Source organism: Odocoileus virginianus, chromosome 29 (assembly GCF_023699985.2).
Source record: "Odocoileus virginianus isolate 20LAN1187 ecotype Illinois chromosome 29, Ovbor_1.2, whole genome shotgun sequence".
Taxonomy (NCBI): domain Eukaryota; kingdom Metazoa; phylum Chordata; class Mammalia; order Artiodactyla; family Cervidae; genus Odocoileus; species Odocoileus virginianus.
Genome location: NC_069702.1, coordinates 30,676,136 through 30,698,806, shown reverse-complemented (window position 1 = coordinate 30,698,806; position 22,671 = coordinate 30,676,136). Strand labels below are relative to the sequence as shown.

Sequence of the window (22,671 nt, the reverse complement as noted above, 5' to 3'; positions counted from 1 at the left end):
TCCAGAAAATCTTGAGCAGGATTTCATAATATAATCACATATGAATTGCTAAGTAGTTTAAAAGATATTTTAAACAAGTTATTTCAACTATGAGAGCCAGAGGTCATCAAACTCCAAAAGTAATGTTCATTAGCACTTAAATTGGAAAAATGTAACATGTAACAATGGTTTAGCCTTTGTATACCTAAAATTATTCTAAGATTTTTAATAAAATGATTTTAATCATGTATAGATGTGCTAAGTCTCTTCAGTTATATCTGAGTCTTTGCACCCTTATGGACTGTAGCCAGCCAGGCTCCCCAGTCCATGGGATTCTCCAGGCAAGAATACTGCAGTGGATTGCCAGGCCCTCCTCGAGGGAATCTTCCTGTACCAGGGATCATACCCATGTCTTTTATGTCTCCTGCATTGGCAGGCAGGTTCTTAACCACTGACACCACCTGGGAAGCCCCATAATGATATATAGATGATACAAATAGGTAAATATTATGGTTTAAGGAAAGCTTTGGTCTCTACAAGATAGAATATATGCATTTAGTTGTCAGAGTAATCATTTTAAATAAACTCAGGAAACTCAGAAATAAGGTATCTAAATCCTGAGTTACTTAAACTCCTTTATGTTAACATCATTGTATATTAATAAAAAGTGAAGATATATCTTGAGTTTGGCATAAAATGACCAAAGTTTAAACCATGTTTTAAAGACTATTATAGGAAAGGACATTATCATATTGCTAATATATGATTTAGGTTTATGGTGTATTATTGCTTTAATTACATGCATTCTACCTTTAACCAGTAACATCACTGCTTGCATTTTAAAGTTCCATTTCTTAAAACAATATAATTAAATTATTAAAAGCCTCATAAAATTGAGAAAATATATTTTCAGCTCCTATATTTCTTTACAGTTAATTCCCCAACTAATAGTAAATTATGATTATCTTGTTCTCATACCTGTAAAGACAGATAATTGCCCAAATCATTTATGTTTATTCTGATAGTGTTATATTTGTTCTGTTTTTATATTTGATAGGCTTGCATTTGTATTTAGTTATTTTAGGTCTATTTAGCTTGATTTATAGATGTCAAAGTTTATGGTGAATCATTTACTGAACTTGGTTAACACATAACATCATCTGAGTTAGACTGAATAACTTTTTTGACATTAAGGGCAAATTATTGGCAAGCATATTAAAGATAGACTTTTAGAAAAGAAAGGAAGAGTTTTTTTTTTTTTTTTTTTTTAATGGGGAATTTGATGGAATTTCAAGACAAAATCATGGCTAGAACTCCCCATATTCACCTATAGGATTAGAGGAGAAAGGAAAAAAAGAGAATATTCTCTTTTTAGAGACATGTTTATTTTTATTAAAATTCAATTTATGTCTTCAAATTTGCTTCAGATTTTAGGCTGATGCTGGTTAGTAAGATGCCTAGGTGCTTGTGCTTAGTACAGTGGTCACAGTACAGCTCATGAGAGGACCAGGAGAAATATTGAGACAGAGGAAAAGAAATAAATGGATGAACTCCTGAATTTCTGAAGAAGAAATCATCCCCAAAGAAAACAGCTTTTATGAGAAGTGCATTTTCTGTCCAAAGTATCTGCAGTGCAACTCTAAATAGTTTTTTTTTCTTCTTTGCAAATATTTATATTGTAAGTAAAATTAATGTAGGATTCAGTTAATTAAATTTTTTATGTAGTTGTTGGCATCTGACTCTGTGTGACACCATGGACCGCAGCACACCAGTCTCTTCTGTCCTTCACTATCTCCCAGTTGTTGTTTAGTTGCTAAGTCATGTCCAACTCTTTGCGATCCCCTGGACTGTAACCTGTCAGGCTCCTCTGTCTATTGGATTTCCCAGGCAAGAATACTGGAGTGGGTTGCCATTTCCACCTCTGGGGGATCTTCCTGGGCCAGGGATCAAATGAGTGCCTTCTCCATTGGTAGGCAGATTCTTTACCAGTAAGCCACTAGGGAAGTCCTCATTATCTCCCAGAGTTTTCTCAAATTTATGTCCATGAGTCAGTGATGCTATCTAACCATCTCATCCTCTGCCACTTCCTTCTTCTTTTGCTCTCCATCTTTCTCCCAAAAGTAGGGTCTTCCCCAATGAATCAGTTCTTCTCATCAGGTGGCCAAAATAGTGGAGATTCAAAGGCAGCATCAGTCCTTCCAATGAATATTTAGGGTTGATTTCCATTAGTATTGACTGGTTTCATCTCCTTGCAGTCCAAGGGACCCTCAAGAGTCTTCTCCAGCACTACAATTTTAAGACATCAATTCTTCACTGCTGGGCTTTCTTTATGGTCCAACTCTCACAAATATACAGGAAAAGGGATAACTTTGAGTACATGGAGCTTTGTCTGCAAAGTGGTATCTCTGCTTTTTAACACACTGTCTAGGTTTGTCATAGCTTTTCTTCTGAGGAGCAAGCATCCTTTAATTTCATGGCTACAGTCACCATCCACAGTGATTTTGGAGGACAGGAAAGCACTGTTTCCACTTTTCTCCCTTCTATTTGCCATGAAATGATGGAACCAGATGCCATGATTTTCATTTTCATTTTTTTTCAACACTCAGCTTTAAGCCAGCTTTTCCCTCTTTTACCCTCATCAAAAGGCTCTTTAGTTCCTTTTTACATTCTGTCATTAGAGGGGTATCATCTGGTATCACCTGAGGTTGATATTTCTGTGGCAATCTTGATTCTTGCTGTGATTCATCCAGGCCAGCATTTCAGATGATACACTCTGCATATAGTTAAATAAGCAGAATGACAATATACAGCCTTATTGTACTTAAGTTAGTTTAAAAGAGTGGGCATTAAATTCCAGTCATTTACTTTGGTCCATCATACCAATAACCATGAAAATGTACAATAATCAGCTAGTTCTCCGAAGCCAAGGAGTCTTACAATACAAATGAAGTACTATCATTATTAATATTCAAATGAAGGATAGTCTTTGAAAAACAAAAAAAAAACAGTGTTTTGTATTCCAAGGGGCACAAAGTCTAATGTGTGATATGGAAGGAAATTGACAGTGTAAAATGTGATTTACAGCAGAGTAGAAATTCTATCAGGCTTCTGATATTTCTGACTGCAAAGAAGCTCTGGCTAGAGTGTGTTCTGCATTACTTCTTGTATAGGTCTTTTAGAGAATATGAAATAATTATTGAGTATTGAACCCAAAATTATGTTAGATATTTAATAAATATTCATCCTGATCAATATGGAAATAAAATTAATCATTATGTTCCTGAGGCCTCACCAGCATCTCAACTGGTTGAACTGAAAGCAATGAATAAAGGAAAGCACTAAGTCTTTAATGGTAACAATTTCCATGTGTTTATTCATTTATCATATCTTTTTAAAGATTAGATTATTTTAAACCTTAATTCTGAATCATGTAGCATATTTTTGGAGTAAGAATCTTTGTCTTGATAAGTTGAAGATTGGACAAGAACCCAGAAGAAAAGGAGAGAAATCTTTTCATATCAGTGGCTGGATTATTCAGGTGGACTCTGTCAAGGTTTCTAGCCCACCTGTTAAAAAAAAAAAATAAGGCAGAAGAAAGCTACTCTCTCTTTTTCTTCTTTACAGTCTTACCATACTTCCAGCAACAAAAGAGGCAACATTTAGTGACCAGGAATGCAACAGTTGCCACACAAGCTAGCAGGAAGCCAATCACATCCAAAGAGTGGTGCTGATACCAGGTGAGGTCACGGAAGGCTGGGCGAAGGTGCTTGGCTCCTTTATGGCGCATGATAAACTCAACCCAGAAGACTGCTCGGTCCAGGGGTTTCACAGGCTGATCATGGTGAATTCTTGATAACTTCATAGCATTCTCTTTATAGCTAAAATTGAATATATAAATAGCAACCTGTAAAGTTTATTAAAGACATGATATACCTAAAACAGTTATATATTATAAAAATATATTGCATAATTAATTATATGATAAGTTGTATCATAATTTATATCACCAAGACTATGAAAAGCATATGAGATTTTGTTTCCTCTTGAGATATTTCTAGATATAATGGTCCACTGGCTGGAATCTGTTGGATGCTTTAGAGTCTCAGCAATTATTGGAGGTAGGAGAGAAAATAACTTCCAATTGAAAATAGCATTCTGTAAGTACAGAAATAGGAATAGATTAATAGTATATGTAGCTTGAGAATACAGAATTTTGGTCTAATTTGCTGAGTGTGGTATTGGGAACATGATAGTGTAGGAAGCAGCATGGAGGGGAAGGTCAATGAAAAAGGAGCCCTTTCCTCACCGCTTCACTCTTCCCCAGGTTTGGTCTGGAGTGTCAGTATTAGTGAGACATCAGCAGTAACAGGAAATGATTTCAGTCTGTGATCTTCATGGTCCTGACATTTCAGATGAAAGCAAGAAAGCTTCATGTGATCCTCTAGGCAAGAAATAGGGCCTGAGACTGAATAGATGCTGGCATTTTTGCCTCAGGCTAAAGAGAGCTGTGTGTTGAAAAGCAGAAACATTACTCTGACAACAAAGGTCTGAACAGTCATGAATAGTCAAGGATATGGTTTTCCTAGTGGTCCCATACCATTGTGAGAGTTGAACCATAAAGAAGTCAGAATGCCAAATAATTGATGCCTTCAACTGTGGTGCTGGAGAAGACTCCTGAAAGTCCCTTGTATAGCAAGGAGATCAAACCTGTCAATCTTAAGGGAGATCAACCCTGAATATTCACTGGAAGGACTGATGTTGAAGCTGAATCTCCAGTATTTTGGTCATCTGATGAGAATAGACAACTCATTGGGAAAGTCCACAGTGCTGGGAAATATTGAGGGGAGAAAGAGAAGAGGGTATAAGAGGATGAGACAGTTGGATGGCATCACTGAAAATGAACATAAACTTGGGCAAACTCTGGGAGATGGTGAGGGACAGGGAGGCCTGGCGTGCTTCATTTCATGCAAAGAGTAGACACAAGTCGCAAAGAGTAGACATGACCGAGCACCTGTACTACAACAACAGAGGGCTGTACCTGCAGTGATGAGATGGAAGGATGCCGATACCTAGAATACTAGCCTGTCTAACTTCTGTCAAGGAACAGAAGACCACACCAGGGTTTTGGTTGAAGGCTTTGAATGGCTGACTTATAAGCAAGATTTCCTTGGGTTTGTGAAGGCGGGATGTTATTCACCCACACCAAAGTGCAATCATCACTGATAAAGAATACAGAACATTAAATAGTAGAAAATCATGGGAAAGCATGCAAAAAGTTTTGAGGGTGAGAACTATAAACCAGAAAAAAGTAAACAAAGCCCTGTTGCCCTTTAGTTTAAACAACCAAGGCAGGCCTTTTTTAATACACAAGAATTTAAGGAATAAGTACTTCTGAATACATCTCAGGAAAACAAACAAGAGCAACAGAAATTCCAAGACAGATACAGAAAGAAAATATTTATCAGATAAAAAGTCAATAAAATACTCTATTGAAACATAAATTGGTTCATTAAATCCATATAAATATGAAATTAATGCTCAATAATATTGGAAATTGTGATCATGGGCAAGATGTTTATGTTGTAAGCTTTGATATCATTGTACTGATAATATAGCAAAGAAATCTAAGATGTGATGTTTATGAGACACTGATGGAACCCACAGCCTGTTTTACAGAGTGAAGTAAGTCACAAGGAGAAAAACAAATATCATATATTAATATTGTAACCTAGGAAGACAATTGCACTTATAACCCCATTTGTAAGGTAGGAATAGAAATGCAGCTGTAGAGGACAGGCTTGTGTACACAGCAAGGGATGGGATACAGTTGGACAAATGCAGGAAGTAGCACTGACTTATATATACTATCATGTGTACGGTAGACAGCCAGTAGAATTTCCCATATAACATAGAGAGCTCAGCCTAGTACTTCAGGTCTTCCTAGGTGGCTCAGTGCTAAAGAATCTCCCTGCCAATTCAGGAGAGCAGGAGATGTACATTCAATTCCTGGGTCAGTGAGATCCTCTGGAGAAGGAAATGGCAATCCATGCCAGTATTATTCCCTGGAAAGTCCTATCAACAGAGGAGCCTATCAGGCTGCAGTCCATGGGGTTGAAAAGACTTGAATATACCCAAGAGATTGCCACAAAACACAAAATGGTGGGGTGGGGTAGCGGTCAGAGGAAGGCTCAAGAAGGAGTGGATTGTATATATATACTTATGGGGGATTCACATTATTGTACTGGAGAAGGGGATGGCAAACTGCTTCAGCATTTTGCTTTAAGAATCTCATAAACAGTATGAAAAGGCAAAAAAATATGACACCAAAAGACGCACCCTCCATGTCAGTAGGTGTCCAAAATGTAACTGGAGAAGAGCAGAGAAATAGTCCCAGAAGGAATGAAGAGTCTGACCTAAAGCAGAAATGACGCCCATTTTGGATACCTCTGGTGGTGAAAGTAAAGTCTGTTGCTATAAAGAGCAATATTGTATAGGAACCTGGAATGTTAGGTCCATGAATCAAGGCAAATTGGAAGTGGTCAAACAGGAGATGGCAAGAGTGAACATCAACATTTTAGGAATCAGTGAACTAAAATGGACCAGAATGTGCAAATTTAGTTCAGATGACCATTGCATCTAATACTATGGGCAAGAATCCCTTAGAAGAAATGGAGTAGCCCTCACAATTAGCAAAAGAACCCAAAATGCAGTACTTGGAAGCAATCGCAAAAATGACAGAATGATCTCTATTCATTTCTAAAGCAAACCTTTCGATATCACAGCAACCCAAATCTTTGCACCAGCTACTAATGCTGAAGAAACTGAAGTTGAACAGCTCTACGAAAACCTACAAGACTTTCTAGGACTAACACCAAAGAAAGATGTCCTTTTCATCATAGGGGACTAGAATGCAAAAATAGGAAGAAGAAACACCTAGAGTAACAGACAATTTTGGCCTTGGGGTACAAAAGGAAGCATGGCAAAGGCTAACAGAGTTTTGTCAAGAACATGCACTGGTAGTAGCAAACACCACCCTCCTCCAACAACACAAGAAATGATTCTATACGTGGTCAATGTGTAGAGATGGTCAATCCCAAAATCGGATTGATTATATTATTTGAAGGTGAGGATGAAGAAACTCTACACAGTCAGCAAAAACAAGACCTGGAGCTGACTGTGATGATTAACTCCTTATTGCCAAATTCAGATTTACATTAAATAAGGAGGGAAAAACAGTAGACCATTCAGATATGACCTAAATCAAATTCCTTACAATTATACAGTGGAAGTGGCAAATGAATTCAAGGGGTTAGATCAGATAGACAGAGTGCATGAAGAACTATGGACAGAGGTTTATAACATTGTACAGGAGACCATGATCAAAATCAACCCCAAGAAAAAGAACTGTAGAAGGGAAAATGGTTGTCTGAGGAAGCCTTACAAATAGCTGAGAAAAGAAGAGAAGAAAAATGCAAAGGAGAAAAGGAAACAAATATCCATCTCAATGCAGAGTTTCAAAGAATAGCAAGGAAAGATAAGATAGTCTTCCTATGTGGTCAATTCAAAGAAATAGAGGAAAGCAATAGAAGGGAAAGATTTGAGATTTCAAGAAAACTAGAGATACAAAGGAAATATTTCAAGTAAAGATGAGCACAATAAAGGACAGAAATGGTATAGACCTAACAGAAGCAGAAGATATTAAGAAGAGGTGGCAAGAATATAAAGAGTTCAGTTCATTTCAGTTGCTCACTCATGTCTGACTCTTTGCTCATGGACTGCAGCACACCAGGTTCCCTGTCAATCACCAACCTCCAGAGCTTGCTCAAACTCCTGTCCATCAAGTTGGTGATGCCATTGAACCATCTCACCCTCTGTCATCCTCTTCTCCTCCTGCCTTCCATCTTGCTCAGCATCAGGATCTTTTCCAATGAGTCAGTTCTTTGCATCAGATTGGGGTTTCAACTTCAACATCAGTCCTTCTGATGGATATTCAGGTCTGATTTCCTTTAGGATGGACTGGGTGGGTCTCCTTGCAGTCCAAGGGGCTCTCAAGAGTCTTCTCCAATGCCACAGTTCAAAAGCATCAGTTCTTCAGTGCTCAGCTTTCTTGATGGCCCAGCTGTCACATCCATGCACAACTATTGGAAAAACCATAGCTTGGACGAGATGGACCTTTGTTGGAAAAGTAATGTCTCTGTTTTTTTGATATGCTGTCTAGGTTGGTCATAGCTTTTCTTTGAAGGAACAAGTGTCTTTTAATTTCATGGCTGCATTCACAGTCTGTAGTGATTTTGGGGAACGTACGAAAAAGATCATGACCCAGACAACCACGATGGTATGGTCACTCACCTAGAGCCAGACATCCTGCAGTGTGCAGTCAAAAGGGCCTTAGAAAGCATCACTATAAACAAAGTTAGTGGAGGTCATGAAATTCCAACTAAGGTATGTCTAATTACAGCAATACTGGTGGGCTACAATCCATGGGATCGCAAAGAGTCAGACATGACTGAAGGATGAAGCACAGCACAAAAGATGATACTATTGAAGTTTTGCACTTAATATGCCAGCAAATTTGGAAAGCTCATCATTGGCCACAGGACTAGAAAAGATCAGTTTTCATTCCAATCCCAAAGAAAGGCAATGCCAGAGAATGCTCAAACTACTGCACAATTGCACTCATCTCACATGCTAGCAAAGTAATGCTCAAAATTCTCCAAGCTCTGTTTCAACACTACACAAACTAATAACATCCAGATGTTCAAGCTGGATTTAGAAAAGGCAGAGGAACCAGAGATCAAAATGGCAACATCCATTGGATCATCGAAAAAGCAAGAGAGTTCCAAATAAATGTCTACTTCTTTATTGACTACAGCACAAGCATTTGACCATGTGGATTACAACAAACTGTGGAAGATTCTTCAACACATGGGATATTATATCTGTAGGATATTATATCTGATGGGATATTATATCTCAGACCTGCCTCCTGAGATATCTGTATGCAGGTCAAGAAACAACAGTTAGAACTGGACATGGAATAACAGGCAGGTTCCAAACTGGGAAATGCGTACGTCAAGGCTGTATATCGTCACCCTGCTTATTTAACTTTTGTTTAGAGTACATCATGGGAAATGTCAGGCTGGACGAAGCACAATCTGATATTATTGAAATATCAATAAGCTCAGGTACAAAGATGACACCACCCTCATGGAAGAAAGCAAAGAACTAAAGAGCCTCTTGATGATAGTGAAAGAGGAGAGTGAAAAAATTGGCTTACAACACAGCATTCAGTATACTAAGACCATGACATCGGACAAATCACTTCATGACAAATAGATGGGGAAACTATGGGAACAATGAGAAACTTTATTTTGGGGGCTCAAAATCACTGCAGATGGTGACTGAAGCCATGGTGTTAAAAGACGCTTGCTCCTTGGAAGAAAACCTATAACTAACCCAGACAGCATATTAAAAAGCAGAGAAACTACTTTACTGACAAAAGTTCATCTAGTCAAAAATATGGTTTTCCCAGTGGTCATGTATGGATGTGTGAGTTGGACTATAAAGAAAGTTGAGTGCCAAAGAATTGATGCCTTTGAACTGTGGTGTTGGAAAAGACTCTTGAGAGTCCCTCAGACAGGCAAGGAGATCAAACCAGTCAATCCTAAAGGAAATCAGTCCTGAACATTCATTGGACGGACAGATGCTGAAGCTGACTCCTGTTGTAGTCCATGGGGTCTCAAGGAGTCAGACATAACTGAGCTACTTAACAGCAACAAAATGCTGTTGCACGATATAAAAGAATATAACATTGTAAATCAGTTACCTCTCAATTAAAAATAAGTTAAACAAAAAAGAGAGACACTGATATGAAGTTAAGTGACTTCATAGTGAAAAATCATTCAATATTTAAAAAATTAAAATGTCTAAGAAATAATTTTAATCTCTCACGTCAATGCTCATTTATAGATCTATACAAAATTTCTAGTAAGAATTTATCTGATAAATAGAGACATATATTCAACCCTGGCAAATCTTTTAATTAGTTTCTTTTTTCCAAAGAATATATTTGATTTATATGAAATATAATTAGATAACGAATGTAATCCTTCACTACTGGGAATTTATTTATGATCACAGCTAACCACCATGCTGTACAAAGTTCCCCAGAACTTATTTATTTTATTACTCAAAGCCTGATCCCTATTACTCAAAGCTTGTCTATCCACTCTCCCAACTCCTAAACCCTGGAAAACACCACTCTACTCTCTGCTCTATGAGTTTGAACTTTTAGGTTATACATATAAGTAATCTTAACTCATGTCTGTCATTCACTGTCTGAGTTACTTCACTCAGCACAATTCCATGTTTTCACAAATGGCAGTATTTCCTTTGTCTTCTTTGCTAAATAATACTCCTTTACATACCTATACCACATTTTCTCAACCTATTCATTCATTGACAGACATTTAGGTTTTATTCATATTTTGATTTTTGTGAATAATACAGCAATTATCACTGGGGTGAAGATATCTCTTCCATATTCTGTTTTCATTTCCTTTGGTTATATATCCAGCAGTGAGATTGCTGGATAATAAGTCATTTTGTTGTTTTTGTTGATATTTTGACAAGCTTCCATATTGTTTTCCAAGTGGCTGGACCAATTTTCATTCCCATCTGGAGTGCACTGGAGTGCTTTTTCTACATCCTCACCAATACCTCTTGGACCTTGTCTTTTGGTAATAGCTTTTCTAAAAGTTCTAAGCTGGCTTATAACTCAACATATAAAAAACTAAGACTGTGGCATCTGGCCCCATCACTCCATGGCAAATAGAAGGGGGAAAAGTGAAAGTGATACATTTTATTTTCTGGGCCACAAAATCACTGCAGACAGTGATTGCAGCCATGGAGTTAAAAGACACTTGCTCCTTGGAAGGAACGCTCTGATAAACCTAAAAAGCATATTAAGAAGAGAGATAGCACTGTGCTGACAATGGTCCATATAGTCAAAGCTATGATTTTCTAATAGTCATGTATAAATATTATTTCATGCTTGTATGCTCAGTTGTTCCTGCTCATTGCAACTTCACAGACTAAAGTAGTCCAGGCTCCTCTGTACATGGGATTCACTAAGCAAGAGTAATGGAGTGGGTTGCCATTTCCTACTCCAGGGGAAGATTTTGCAAGCAAGAATACTAGAGTGGGTTGCCATTGCCTACTCCATGGTGTGATCACTCACCTAGAGCCAGAAATATTGGAGTGTGAAGTTAAGTGGACCTTAGGAAGCATCACTATGAACAAAGCTAGTGGAGGTGATGAAATTCCAGTTGAGCTATTTCAAAATCCAAAAGATGATGCTGTTAAAGTGCTGCACTCAATATGCCAGCAAATTTGGAAAAGTCAGCAGTTGCCACAGGACTCAAAAATGTCAGCTTTCATTCCAATCCCAAAGAAAGGCAATGGCAAAGAATGTTCAAACTGCTGCACAATTGGACTCATTTTACATGCTAGCAAAGTAATGCTCAAAATTCTCCAAGTTTGGCTGCAGTACTATGTGAACAAGAACTTTTGGTTATTTAAACTGGATTTAGAAAAGGCAGAGGAACCAGAGATCAAAATGTCAACATCCACTGGATTCTAGAAAAAGCAAAAGAGTTCCAGAAAAACATCTACTTCTGCTTCATTGACTGTGCTAAAGCCTTTATTGCATGGATTACAACAGAGTGTGGAAAATTCTTCAAGAGATGGGAATATCAGACCACCTTGCAGGTCAAGAACCACCTGTGTGCAGGTTAAGAAGCAACAGTAAGAAGCAAACATACATTGGACTGGTTCCAAATTAGGAAAGGAGTACATCATTAGAAAAGCCAGGCTGGATGAAGTTAGACGTGGAATCAAGAGTGCCAGGAGAAATATCAAGAGCCTCAGATATGCAGATGACACTGCCCTTATGAAAGAAAGCAAGGAGGAACTAAAGAGCCTCTTGATGAAGGTGAAAGAGAGTGGAAAAAGCTGGCTTGAAACTCAACATTGAAAAACACTAAGAATGTGGTATCCTGTCCCATCACTTTGTGGCAAATAGATGGGGAAACAATGGAAACAGTGACAGACTTTATTTTCTTGGGTTCCAAAATCACTCTGGAGAGCAACCACAGTCATGAAATTAAAAGGCTCTTGCTCCTTGGAAGAAAAATTATGACAAACACAGACAGCATATTATAAAGCAGAGACATTACTTTGCTGACAAAGGTCCATATAGTCAAAGCTATGGTTTTTCCAGCAGTCATGTATAGATACGAGAGTTGTACCATAAAGAAGGCTGAGCATAGAAGAATTGATGCTTTCTCATTCTGGTGCTGGAGAAGTATCTTGAGAGTCCCTTGGACAGCAAGACCAAACCAGCCAATCCTAAAGGAAATCAACCCTGAATTTCATGGAAAGACTGATGCTAAAGCTGAAGCTCCAATACTTTGGCCACCTGATGAGAAGAGCTAACTTACCGCAAAAGAACCTGATGCTGAGTCAGACTCAAGGGAAAAAGAAAATCGGGCAGTGGAGGATGAGATGGTTAGATAGCATCACTGCCTCAATGGACATGTATTTGAGCAAACTCCAGGAGACAGTTGAGGACAGCATAGCCTGGCATGCTGTAGTCAATGGGGTCACAGAGTCAACCATAACTTAGTGACTAAATAACATCAACAACAATTCTAATAGGTGTGAGGTGGGATTTTGATTTGCATTTCATGATGCTTAGTAATGTCAAGCCCATTTTCATGTACCTGTTGGCCATTTATACATCTTTTATGGGCAAATATCTATTTGGTAAGCCCATTCATTAAAAAAAAAATTGTTATTGAGTAATATGAGTTACTTATCCCTTTTGTATGTTAGTTTCTTATCAGATGTGTTATTTTCAAAATATTCTCCAATTTTGTATGTAGCCTTTCATTTTGTAGGTCATTTCTTTTTTCTTTCTTTCTTTTTTTTTTTTTTTTTTTACTGCATGATTCCATTTATATCAAACATCCAGAACTGGCAAATCCAGAGAGACAGAGCAGCTTACAGGTTGGCCACGGTTAAGGGGGAGAGAGAAGGGAAACAAAATGCTTCATGGATATGGGGTTTCTTTTTCTTTTGCTGTGCAGAAGCTTTTGAGCTTGATATAGCCCCACCTTTTGCTTTGCATTGGTTCTTTGTATTGTTGGTGTCATATCCCAAATTTTGTTGCCAATACCCTTGTCAAGAAATTTTCCCCCTGTTTGATCACAGGAGTTCTATGGTTTCAGGTCTTATGTTTAAGTCTTTAGTCCATTTCTAGTCAACTTTTGTAAGTAATGTAATATACAGCTCCAAATTTCATTCTCCTGCATATAATTATCCAGTTTCCCTAGTACTACTTATTGAAGGGATAACACTTTTCCTATTGATTATTCTTCACTTTTTGAAAAATATTATTCAGCTTTATATATGAGGGTTTGTTTCAGGGCTCTCAATCCTGTCCATTCATTTGTATGTCTATTTTTATGACAATATCATCTGTTTAAAATTACTATAGCTTTGTAATACAGTTTGAAATAAGAAGTGGGATGCCTCCAATGCCTCCCAATTATTTCTTGGGACTGCTTTGGCTGTTTGAGATCTCTTGAGGCTTCATACAAATTTAGAATTTGTTTTTCTATTTCTGTGTCCCAGAAGGCCTTAGAAATTGGTCACTCAATCCATTCTTCTTTTCCTACCAAGGAATTCTTTCTAGCTGAGAGTTCTCTCTTGGTGTTGAGCAAGACTGGCTTGAGGATGATTCTGGTAAAATAAAGCTGTCATCATTTTGTTCTTGTGTGATTTATCTCTCTCTCTCTCTTTTTTTTTTTTGGTTGTTGTTCTACTGTGTTGCTTAAATTTCATACATGGACTTTAGAGCATTCCTAGAGATGATTTTGTTCATGGATAGTGTCTAATTGTTATTTTCTGCCAGGGAACAAGGAGGCTAGGGTCTTCTCTGCCTCCATTTGGATCTCTCAATTTTGCTTCATTCTCTTTCTCTAGTTTTAATTTAAAATATACCAATATAAAATATTTTAAATTAACAAATATAACTCTATTTTTACAAATATCTTTCTATTACTTTCTATTTATAAGTTAGCACAAGCAAATAGCAGAAGTTTCTAAACTGTTGATGGTTATAACTACATGAGGAAAGCTGAGTGGCTATGTTTTTATGATTTTGTTATATTTCCTAAATTCTTTATAGTGATAATATCTGCAATTTTTAAGAAATAAAAAGTACTATTGTTAATTAAAGAGCTTATATCTTTTTAATGACAGATAATTTTCTTTAAATAAATGTAGTATTTCTTTGAGGTTGTAATCTATCACTCAGTAGTTGTAGGTGACAAAATAATTTCACAAAATTTAGGAAGTATAAAATAATCTTATTTGATATTAGCTATGCACTGCTAATTATGTAAAAGTTATCAATTTATAATTGTATAAAACTGATTATTCCTTCAAAAAACAAGAGGCTTCTTAAAAAAGTATGTATTCTCTACTCACAACGGGTTGTTAATAACTGCTTTCAAAGCTCTAAGCAGATCTGCACTTGTCATTCTTTGCAAGTCTACTTCAACAGCTGCCCCTTTGGCTTTCATATGAACAACGTTATCATGCTGATCACCAAATATAGGAATTCCAACCATAGGGACCCCATGGTAAATAGCTTCATAGATTCCATTGGTTCCACAGTGAGTGATAAACGCTCTGGTTTTGGGATGTCCTAAAAATTAAAAAAATATATATTATTCTAAATTGTAAGAGTGTCAGAAACAGAAAATCATGATACCTACATAAGCCAAATTCTATTAGGTAACATCGTCTATATAATTCTGTGCCATGAGAACACATATAAATTCTTATGGGCTCTGAAGAAAGCAGCAATTAATTACTCCAGGCTAAGTATAACTTGTGATTCCAGCAATTAAGTCATTCCACAGACAAGTAAGAAGTTTCCTGCAGAATATATGATGGATAGTACTTGCCATTTGACAAATTATTGCAGGAAGAATATATCAATAAAAACAAAGGGAGGGACTGTAGAAACCAAATATTTTTGAAGATGGGAAAAGGGAAGTGAGATGTGCAGGATTTCAATATGAGAATGTGGGCATAAAAAGCTAGAAAGATAGGTTACATCAAGTTCATGATGTACTCTGTTTAAGAAAATAGGATTTGCACTTGACTTTATACTAATATGCAGCCATTTATATTTTACATGAAATATAGGTGAAATTGATTGTCAGATTTTTTTTTCCTGTAGAGAAGAGAGGTAGGAAAAAAATGGATGAAGAGCATCAGGAGTGTGTTACAATATTCTATACAAAAGTTAATGAGAGCCTGATCTAAAAGTATTTTCTCTGACATTGATCCTGAGGAGGGAGAGATTATATCATAAATGCTAGAGTTATAAACTTGATATTTATGTTAGAGTTTGAAAAAGATCCTTGACCAGGGTCTAGTCAGGTTCCTCTGAACTCTTCTTAACTAGAATTTGATTTTGTGGCTCCACTATCTCTGCATTGCCCAATGTTAGCAAGCATTCTACTAGGTCAGTTGAACTCTGCAATTTTCCATCCAATGAACTTCCACTATGTTCTTTTGTGACAAATTCCCCACTTTTCCCTTCTGCATAGAGAGTTGTGTCCAGACTCTCTGTCTTATTCTAAAAGTCCATTGCACTACTAACTATACTTATCATGATGGTCTTGAATAAAGTGTGCCTTAGTCTTTAAAAAGTGTCATGAATAATCCTTTTTAACACAAACTCCTGAAGAAATGTGAACAACACATTAAAGTTTCTTTTTTCTTATTTTAAATAAAAATTTATAGGATATCTGTTATTGAGTAATCATTCAGATTATACTTCATTCATCTCTGTTTATTTTTCTTCTCTTTGGTCTTACCAAGAAGATCATTTTGTGGAATCCATTTATATAGTCGGGTATTGGCTCCTAGTCTTTCTGGTTTCTTTCCTGTGTATCTCCACAGAACCTATTAAGATGAATGTCTTTATTAGAAAATTTTTAGAATCACATCCTGTCAGAAGTTAACCTATGATTAATCAGATTTGATGCCTCCAGGTAATACACAAGCAAACTGAGTCCCCAAGTGATTAGGTAATGAGTGTTTAAAAACCATTAACACTACAACCATGTTTTCAAAGGCTTGCAATAATCCTAATCAATAGCCTTTCATCTTCAGGTTAATTCTAACTTAACCCAATGAAGAAAAATGATGAAGATGTAGATGAAGAAAAACGACAATCTGAATCTGAAAGAACTACATACTGGTGTTAGTAGGGCACTCTGGTAAAGGGGATTTTTGAGACAAAGATTTCAGAGGCAAAGGGGAGGGATGTTTATTTACCTCTTTTGAACTTATTTTTTTACATACTTACTGGTAACATAGACTTATAAAGTAAAATATTCATAATTATATTTATCATTTGAAAATATTGTAAGTCTAGAGTTTGGTGACATTAAAACATTTACAATGTTGTGTAACCATCAGCTATTATGGCATGGCATCCAGTCACACAGTCGTGTCTGACTCTTTGTAACCCCATGGACTGCAGCCTGCCAGGCTCCTCTGTCCATGGGGAGTCTCCAGGTAAGATTACTAGAGTGGGTCTATCATGCCTTCCTCCAGGGGATCTTCCTGACCCATTGGGTAAGACCCAGGTCTCCCACATTGCACATGGATTATTTACCAACTAAGCCATCAGGGAAGTCCAATCAACTCTACATTTACTTCAAATACTTCCATCATCTATACCATCAACTCTGTATCATTAAATAACTCCCTATAGCTCTCATTCCTTATCCCCTGATAATGTCTGCCCTACTTTCCATCTCTATAAAATTGGACTATGCTAGGTAACAGGTGGGCTTCCCTTGTAGCTCCATTGGTAAAAGAATCTGCCTGCAGTGCAGGAGACCCAGGTTCGATCCCTGGATTGGGAAGATCCCCTGGAGAAAGAAATGGCAACCCTTGTATCCTTGTATCTGAGTATCCTTGCCTAGAAAATCTCATGGACAGAGGAGCCTGGTAGGCTACAGTCCATGGGGTCGCAAAGAGTTGGGCACGACTGAGCGACTCACACACACACACACAGGTAACAGGTACAAGTGGAATCATACATTATTTGTATACATAAATCATACCATATTTTTGTTCTTCTGATTTAGCATTATTTTATTTCAGGGATCACACTTGTTTCAACATACCATAACTTCCTTTCTTTTTAAGGTTGAATAATATTTCTTTATATACACATATGTATAAATATATATATAGGTAAATAAATTACAAAGCACAAATAGAGGAATAGGTGTAGAGAACAGATGTACGGATACCAAGGGGAAAGGCAGATGGGATGAAATGGGAAATCGGGATTGACATATATACACAACTGATACTATGTTTAAAATAGATAACTAATGAGAACCTTATGTAAAGTACAGGGAACTCTACTCAACGCTCTGGGGTGATCTATATGTGAAGGAAACCCACCAAAATGTGATATATGTATACATATAGCTGATTCACTTTGCTGTATAGTAGAAACTAATACAACATTATAAAGTAACTATACTAAAACAGAACTAAAAATAAATAAAAACTAATAACCCTCCAAAAAATAAAAAACAAAATAAAGCAAATTCTTTATCCATCATTTTTCTGACCTGAAAATTGTGGCTCTGACTTGTTCAGTCGCTCAGTTGTGTCTGACTCTTTGGAACCACATGGATTGCATCATACCATGCTTTCTATCCTTCACCATCTCCCAGAGCTTGCTAAAACTAATGTGCATTCTCTGTTTCCTCCGTCTCATCCTGCCTTCAATCTTTTCCAGCATCAGGGTCTTTTCTAATGAGTCAGCTCTTCACATCAGATGGCCAAGATATTGGAATGTCAGCTTCAGTATCATCCTTACAATGAATATTCAAGACTGATTTCCTTTAGGATTGACCGGTTTGATCTCCTTGCTGTCCAAGGGACTCTTAAGAGTCTTCTCCAACACCACAGATGCAAAATATCAGTTCTTCAATGCACAGCTTTCCTTATGGTCCGACTCTGACATCCATACATGACCCCTGGAAACACCATAGTTTTGACTATAGGGACTTTTGTTGGCAAAGTAATGTCTCTTCTTTTTAATATGCTGTCTTCATTTGTTATAGCTTTTCCTCCAAGAAGCAGGAATCTTTTAACTTCATGGCTGCAGTCAAGATCAGCAGTGATTTTGGAGCCCAAGAAAATAAAGTCTGTCACTGTTTCCATCTTTTCCCAATCTGTTTGCCATGAAGCAATGGGACTGGATGCCATGACCTTAGTTTTTTGAATGTTGAGTTTTAAGCCAGTTTTTTCACTCTCCTCTTTCACCTTCATCAAGAGGCTCTTTGCCCTCTGCCATAAAAGTGTTGTCATCTGCATATCTGAGGTTAATGATATTTCTCCAGCAGTCTTGATTCCATCTTGTGCTTCTTCCAGCCCAGTGTTTCACATGATGTACTCTGTGTATAATTTAAATAAGCAGGGTGACAATATACAGCCTTGACATACTCCTTTCCCAATTTTGAATCAGTCCATTGGTCCAGGTCTGGTTCTAACAGTTGCTTCTTGACTTGCATACAGGTTTTGCAGGAGGCAGATAAAGTGGTCTGGTATTCTCATCTCTTGAAGAGTTTTCCAAGTTTGTTGTAATCCACACAAAGGTTTTAGCATAGTCAATAAAGCAGAAGTAGATGTTTTTCTGGAATTCTTTTGCTTTTTCTAGGGTCCAATGGATGTTGTCACTTTGATCTCTGGGTCCTCTTCCTTTTCTAAATCCAGCTTGAACATCTGGAACTTCTTGGTTCATATACTGTTTAAGCCTATCTTGGAGATTTTGAGCATGACTTTGCTATCATGTGAAATGAGTGCAATTGTGTGGTAGCTTCTTTGGCATTGCTTTTCTTTGGGATTGGAATGAAAACTGACCTTTTCCATTCTTGTGCCCAGTGATGAGTTTACCACGTTTGCTGGCATATTGAGTGCAGCACTTTAACAGTATCATATTTTAGGATTAGAAATAGGTCAGCTGGAATTCCATCACCTGCATTAGCTTTGTTCATAGTGATGTTTCTTAAGGGTCACTTGACTTTGTGCTCCAAGATATCTGGCTCTAAATGAGTGATCACAACATCATGATTATCTGAGTCATTAAGTTACTATGCCTATTAATGTACAAATATGTGTTTTAATCACTGATTTCAATTTCTTTCAATATATAGCCAAGACAGAATGTCTAGTTCATATGATCCTATGTTTAACTTTCCAAGAAACCATAAAAATGTTTTTCACAGCAGATGCATCATTTTTGCTCCTAGTAGCAGTCTACCAATTCCTAGTTCTCTACATTCTCACCAACATATTATTTTCCTTTTTTCCCTTCTTTTTCTGATAATAGATATCCTATTAAATGAAGTGTTAATTTTACATGCTTCTGATTTTCATTTCCATAATGATGAATGATCTTGAGCTTCTTTTCATATATTTTTTGACCATTTGTATATTCCATGAAGAAATCTATTCAAGTACTTTTCCATTTTTCAATTAGGTTTTGTTGTTGTTGTTGTTGTTGTTGTTGTTGAGCTGTAGCAGTTTTTTTACATATTGTACACATTGATTCCTTACCAGATACATAATTTGAAAAGATTTTCTCACAATCTGTACATTTTATCTCACTTTCTTGATAGTATGTTTTGATGCACAAGGGTCTTCATTTGAAGAAGTCTAATTTATATATATTCTTTCTGCTTTTGCTTTTGTTGTCTTACCTATGAAATCATAGCAAAATCCACTGTGATGAAGTTTTCTCTCAGGATTTTCTTGTAAAAATGTTATATTTTTACTTCAAAGTTTAAGTCCCTGATAGATTTTGAGTTGATTTTTTTGTATATATTATAAGGTGAGAGTCCAATTTTCTTCCTTTGTATGTGGGCATCAAGATCTTTTCTGCTAGTCTTCTGGTTCTTCTCATTAATAGTTGCTCTATAAATTTTTGCTCTTTTGGTGTGCCCGAGGGAAGAAGTGAACTTAGCATCTTCCTACTCTGCTGTTTTGGCTACACTTCTATCCTAGTTTCCTGTAATCCTTTTTATATTTATAACACCATTAGTAATCTCTGTAGGTTCATTTCTGACTTTATTTGCATCTATTCTTTTTTTTTTTTCTTTTTGCAAGTTTAGCTAATATTTTGATAATATTGCTGATGTTTTCAATCAACTAGCTTTTGGGTTTACTGATTTTCTATTTTTTTATCTTCTTTTAATCTCTGCTCTAATCTTCATTATTTGTTTCCTTCTACAAGCTCTGGGTGTAGTTTGCCTTCATTTTATATTTCTTTAAGGTATAATATTAGATTATTGATTTTAGATCTTTCTTCATTTTAAACGTAGGCACAGACAGGTATAAAGTTCCCTCTGATCCCTTCTTCCTCTGAATCTCTTGCTTCAATCTCTTGTGTTTTCATTTATTTAAAACATATTTCTAATTTTTCTTGGGATTTATTCTTTGATGTATTTATTAACATCAAAGCATACAAAAACTCTGCTCTTTAATATCTCCATTCAACTTTTTCTGTAATTGATGTCATAAATTACATATTTAATCAGTGTTCCTAATTGCATAAATTATAATTGCTTTATGTATTTTATTTTAATTGAGAAAATAAAATAAATTGGAGTTACAACCAAATTTAGAATGAGATCAGCTTTTAAAATTACTTTTGATCTTACCTTTACTGAAACCATTTATGTCTTCATGTGGTTTGCTTTAATATCTAGCAGCTTTTCATTTCATCCAAAAAGAGTCCCTTTTGTACTTTTTTTTATAGGCAAAGTCTAATGGTAATGATGTACCTCAGCTTTTGTTTTTCTGTTAACGTCTTAATTTGTACCTCGTCTTTGAAGGAAATTTTGTCTGATGAAATTTTCAATTAATGTTTTTTTTTTTCTTTCAGCACTTAGAATTTATCAATCTACTGCCTTCTGGCTTTCAGAATTTCTGATGAGAAATTTGCTGATCATCTTAGTGAAGATATCTTTTATGTGATGAATTACTTCTGTCTAGCTCCTTTCAGTCTCCAGTATTCTTGTCTGGAGAATCCCAGGGAAGGCAGAGCCTGGTGGGCTGCCATCTAAGGGGTTGCACAGAATCGGACACGACTGAAGTAACTTAGCAGCAGCAGCTCCTTTCAGTAATTTTTCATTGTCTTTGGCTTTCAACAGCTTGAGTTTAATATGTCTTTCTATAGATCTTTTTTATTTTATCCTACTTGAAGTTCTCTAAGCTTCTTAAACTTGCATATTCATGAAGTATCTCATTAAATCTGGAATATTTCATGCAATTATTTCTTTAATATCCTTTCTGTCCATTTCTCTTTTTTGAGGAGTCCTACATTCTCTATGATTATTTAAAAGGAAGTGTCCCACAAGTGCCTTAGGGTTCATTTTTCTACATTTATTTTTCTTTCTGTTCCTCCACTTTGATAGTTTTGATTATCCTTTCTTCAAGTTTGCTGATACTTCTGCATAGTCATGTCTGATCTGGAACCCATGATATGAATTTTTCATTTCAGTTATTGTAATTTTTTAGCTCCAAATTTTTTTTTTTGTTCTTTAATTTTTCCCCTTTTTCAGTATTTTACTTACTTCCTACTTCATTTTATTCTCTTTATTGTTTTCTTCTTGCCTGGAGAATCCCTATGGACAGAGGAGCCTGGTGGGCTACAGTCCATGGGTTCGCAAAGAGTTGGACACAACTGAGTGACTAAGCATACAAAAGGCAAACATACAGTAAAGACAGGGTAACATCCACACACAAATATGATGTCAAAACCAGCAATGGTGACAAGTGGAGATTACAGATATTGGAAATGTATTTTTGAAATTAAAAGATGAGCAACTTAAAACAACTATATATATATATATATATATATATATATATATATGCTGTATCAAAACCTAATGGGAAATGCAAAGCAAAATCTACAATAGATACACATATAAAAAAGAAAAAGCAATCCAAGCACAACACAAAAGACAGTCATTCAACCACAAGAGAAGAGGGGGGATAAAAGAAGGGAGAAAAAGACCTATGGAAACAAACCCCAAACAATTAAGAAAATGGCAACAGGAATATACACATTGATAATCACCTTAAATATAAATAGATTAAAAGCTCTAACCAAAAGACATAAACTGACAATTGATAAAGAAAACCACATTCATATATATGCTGTCTACAAGAGACTTACTTTAGACCTAGGGACACATACTGACTGAAAGTGAGGAGATGGAAAAAGATATTCCATGCAAACGGAAAGTGAAAGAAAATTGAAGTAGTGATACTTGTATTACACAAAAGAGACTTTACTTCAAGGACTGTTACAATAGAAAATAAAGGGCACTGCATAATAATCAATGGATAAGTGTAAGAAGAAGTAATAGTAGTTGTAAATGTATATGCACCCAACATAGGAGACAAGTGCTAACAGCTTTTTATAAAAAGAGAATTCAACAGTAATACAATAATAGCGGGGCACTTACACCAATGGGCGGATCATCCAGACAGAAAATCAATAAGGAAACACAA

General features: G+C 36.3%; 1 protein-coding gene across 5 annotated transcripts in view; it reads right to left on the bottom strand.

Annotated features, from left to right (window-relative positions):
* Window positions 1-3,437: 3,437 nt before the first annotated feature.
* Window positions 3,438-22,671, bottom strand: part of LOC110124514 (UDP-glucuronosyltransferase 2B17-like) — a 72,692-nt gene continuing 53,458 nt past the window's right edge. For all 5 annotated transcript variants that reach the window (XM_070458328.1, XM_070458331.1, XM_070458329.1 and 2 more), the window contains 3 exons: window positions 15,936-16,023; window positions 14,533-14,752; window positions 3,438-3,857 (listed from right to left, as the gene is read on the bottom strand). In XM_070458328.1, the coding sequence (XP_070314429.1) occupies window positions 3,578-3,857; window positions 14,533-14,752; window positions 15,936-16,023 (588 nt within the window). In that variant the 3' untranslated portion in view covers window positions 3,438-3,577. The remainder of the gene's footprint in view (window positions 3,858-14,532; window positions 14,753-15,935; window positions 16,024-22,671) is intronic.